Source organism: Cajanus cajan, chromosome 6 (assembly GCF_000230855.2).
Source record: "Cajanus cajan strain Asha chromosome 6, NIPB_CcT2T_4, whole genome shotgun sequence".
NCBI lineage: Eukaryota > Viridiplantae > Streptophyta > Magnoliopsida > Fabales > Fabaceae > Cajanus > Cajanus cajan.
The window spans coordinates 16,833,459-16,837,654 of NC_138522.1; the positions used below are offsets into that span (position 1 = coordinate 16,833,459).

The following is a 4,196-nucleotide window of genomic DNA, read 5'->3' on the forward strand; positions in this document are numbered from 1 at the left end:
GTGAACTCAATTTTGATGATTCTTATATAAATTGAGTGAAGTATCTTTTTTTGTGAGAAATTGATGATATCATGCATGCTCGCATGCACATGCACACAACACACCCAAACCCACCCACCCACACACACATACATTATATTATAAAAAAAGTAGACTCAGTGAGAATACAAACACGCACACACACATATATTATAAAAAAGTATACTTAGTGAGAACACACACATATATTATATTATAAAAAAAAAAGTAGACTTAGTGAGAAGTTCTATTTGCCCTCGATCCAACCCAATTGAAATTAATTGATTCAAAATTTTTATTTATTAGATTTTATTTACTAAATTTGTCTATATTTGATAAACTTTAGAAAAAAAAAAGATTATTTTTTACTAAATTTGTCTATATTTGGAGTTTTATAAAAATTTTGAAATGGAAAAATTATTCTATACATATTAATGGTTGTTATACCTATGAATTTTAAAACGCGTCACTTATTTAAGCTTTTACTCATTTGAAAGTTATTTTGTGAAATTTTTTATAACTCTAATTTATATCCTATTTTTGAGTTTAATACACTTGATCAATGTTTTATTAATACAACTTAATCTTAGCTTAGGTGATTGTATTTCTTCACAACATCAAAAATGATTTTTTGTCGCAAGTTTTATGTTATTTAGCGACCATACAAATGGCCATTAATATCTTTACCGGCAATTAGATTATGGCCGGTGTATTCGGGGTCGGTAAAACTATTAGTGGCATTTAAAGTGAGTGCTGGTAAAGACCTTTTAAATGGCTGGAAAAAATAAAATTTTTTAATGACAATTCTAGGCAGTTTTTGGCGGTTAAAATCCGCCACCAAATGTATCTAAAATTTTTCTTAATTCAACATTTCTGACGGTTTTAAACCACCACAAAATTGCATCTTTTTTCTTATTTACATTTTCTAACCGTTTGAAATTGCCAAAAAAAAAATGAATTTTTTTACTTTCCTCATATTGTTCAAATTCAATACAAAAGAAACCAGTCATAATCACACTACAAAACCACCATTCATCCTAGTCATAACTCCCATAACATAACTTAGAAAACGCTTTATCTTCATCAGGCAATATGCTAGAGGCATATTGTACTTTTCCATTTAAATCTTTCGTATGACCAGAGAAGTATCTTGCATTCCAAAATAATTACACAACTAATCAAAGTTGGCCTGAGCTTGTATAATAAATTCATTAACTACAAAAGAACAACTGATGTTTACCTTCCAAAGAGGACTGCAAGGACAGAAACAACTACAGTAAGGCCAACTATGCCAATAAAAGTTGCTACTCCATTCAAACGCACCTATTAAATGTCACTAAAAATATGTTAAAAGTTTAAATGTGACACTTATCTTTCTTTAATGTACACCTAAAGTAACAACGTTTTTTTTGGTTTTGGATGGGGTATGTGGTGGGAACCTGTAATGGAGTCTCTTCTCCAGTATCCTCTGAGATACTTGCCATCAATAATCTCCACTCAGTATTTATACAAACACCAATTACCTACAGATGGCAGTATAAAATTAGTCAGGGTAGTAGCATTCTGAAAATTTTAGTTTCATGTGCTTAACCAAAGTATGATGAATTATAAAACGACAATTAAATTTGAATAAGATAATTCTTTAAATATGAAAGAATCAAATTCATTGCATTAGAAATACCAGATAAACTGAAAAGTGTCTTTGACAAGTTTTTACGCTAAGAGAAGATATTCATCTCTTCTGTGAAATCCTTGAAAAATAATTGTTGACCATTTGAGTTCTAAAATGCTTAAACAATAGCTGCTGAAAATGATCTGCTATATGTTATTTCAGATTGCCACAATGACAATTAATTCAATACAAAATAGCAACAATTAATTGTGAGTAAAAGAAAGGGTGGTATTTTACACCAATGGAAATTTTTGTTAGAACTTGCATTATTTCATCATTGAACCTTATACAAGATCACTTGGGTTCATCATTGAACCTTATACAAGATCACTTGGGTGTATCAAATGCATGAGTTTCACCATCTTTTTCTTCCAAAGAGTAAATTGAATTTCTAAAAACAAGGTATAATGATACGATTAGCACTCATCAGTCCATGTATAAAAAGACTCGACAATGATTTTTTCTCTCTAGAGTTTTAGAAGAATTACAAGTTTTTCTATTTTGAATTTCTATTTGTGTTGTACCTTCACCGTTATACATTTTGAATAGAAACAGAATATATAATTGTGTATATATGAGATGATGAGATTGGAAACACTATGCAACTATTTTCCTAGTTCACTAGTTTATCTTGCATATATATATAGCCAGAGGAAAAGCACCATAAGTTGACAAAACAAGCAAGCTATTAGACAACATTTGATTTTAATATACGTATGACCACTATTTTAATGTTTGGTTATATTTTTTTTCCTTTCCTGTATGAAAACAATGGAATAATTGATGGCATGCCAAGGTCAAAACATATTCCACGTATACTGGTGAAAAGAACTTAAATTTAGCTATTAAATGTGTCTAAGACACCTCATTCCCAAGTTGCAACTTGCAACTTACAACACCAATAGATCCCAACATACCTCTGTCATCAGAGATGGTGGAAATAATGTTAGTTGGAGCACGTACTTTCCCACTCCTAATTGCAATGTTAAGGTCCTCAGGGATTGGAGGAGGAGTAAACTCTTTAACAGGTGGGACCTTCCCTTCTTCAACCTAACAAATGAAAAGACAACTACGATATCAAAACATATAATAGGAATCTGAAGAGACTTCTTTTAAACATTGCACCCTTTGGGGGATGGGACAAAGTAAAAATCTCAGTTAGAAAGATGAAAATTTTCAAGATAAACAAACCAATTTGGCAAATGTTTCCTGTATTGCAGCTTCAAAAGCTTCATATGAAGTGGGAACAACAGCTCCAGCTTCTCTTACTGCCTGATTCTTTGCTTGAGCAGACTCCATCTCACCACCACTTTAAGCTCCCTAATTTATGCAAGTACCAATGAATATTAGGAATTTATTGATAAATGCTTTAACTAAGAATTAATCCAATATTATAGGCCAGTGACATACAGCATGACCAAATTCATTGGACAATACACGGGCAATATTGTTTTATAATTCATTGGACATCCCACCCTGCAATTCAATAATTTTTTCTTTTCTCAAAACCAATGGTGTATACATCATACCATGCCAAAACAAATAAAGCTCAAATTCCAAATTTTTTGCGACTATAAAGCACTATTTAGTAATCTAACATTGGATAAAAGCAATTTCACTCGCAAAAATTTAAGCACACCATCTTAGCTATAGTAGCTAGTGCCATTATCTATCAACAGGAGAGGGGTATGGTGGGGGAATTGTGGCTACTAATGTTACAGAATCCTATCACACAAGTTTACTACCAATTTTTACTATTAAGAAGGATTCCAATTCTGTATTAAATCGATACATCACCATACATACATAACTTCCATTCTGAAATCCACATAGTTGAGTGCTTGCCAAAATATTAATACGTGAGTCTCTTTGATTCTTAGCCAAAATCTATCCTTAATACGAGAAAGGTGAAATTGACATAAACAGGAATATGAATAACTACATACAGATTTAGAAACAAATCCCACAGATCCAGGCCTGTAAAGTTTGCAATGAATTATGTTGTCAATTGTTCCAGCTGTATCACCTATCTTAAAAGCACCAGCTTGAATTCCTCCAACAGTGGCCGGGCCAATAACAACCTAGCACATCATCAGCACTATAATAAGTATTTATCTGAACCTTAAATTCTTAAAGATTTTGATTTAGAGAAACCATCACTATGATCCAATTGAGACAAGTATTATCCCAATAACATGTATTCTACATGAACTAAGCAAAAAAGAAGAGACCAAAACCAAGCCAACCAAACTTAACTTCACTTTTGAAAAACACCCAATAAAAACACTTTTCCTGTGAATCCTTCATATCTTCAAGAGAATAAAAAATATATTAGGCGAGTAAGAAAGAAACAGGTACCTTTTTTCCCAATGGAGGAAGAAACTCTACCATAAAGTGATGAACTACAATGGAACTACCAAAAAGCTGAGAAAAGAATCAACACTTCAGCATTTAAATTACAATCTCATCAATGAAAACAAAAAATGAAAAAGCCAGAATCCATACC

The 4,196-nt window shown here is 31.8% G+C and overlaps 1 protein-coding gene across 1 annotated transcript; it reads right to left on the bottom strand.

The window, feature by feature from the left end:
- LOC109807081 (ATP-citrate synthase beta chain protein 1-like) lies at positions 1–3,875 on the bottom strand. The gene is made up of 3 exons (XM_083076383.1): positions 2,882–3,875; positions 2,608–2,740; positions 1–1,541 (listed from the first exon to the last, which is right to left on the bottom strand). Exons 1-3 carry the CDS (start codon positions 2,987–2,989, stop codon positions 1,516–1,518), a joined length of 267 nt encoding a protein of 88 aa, XP_082932509.1. The 5' UTR covers positions 2,990–3,875; the 3' UTR covers positions 1–1,515.
- Between the last annotated feature and the right edge of the window lie 321 nt (positions 3,876–4,196).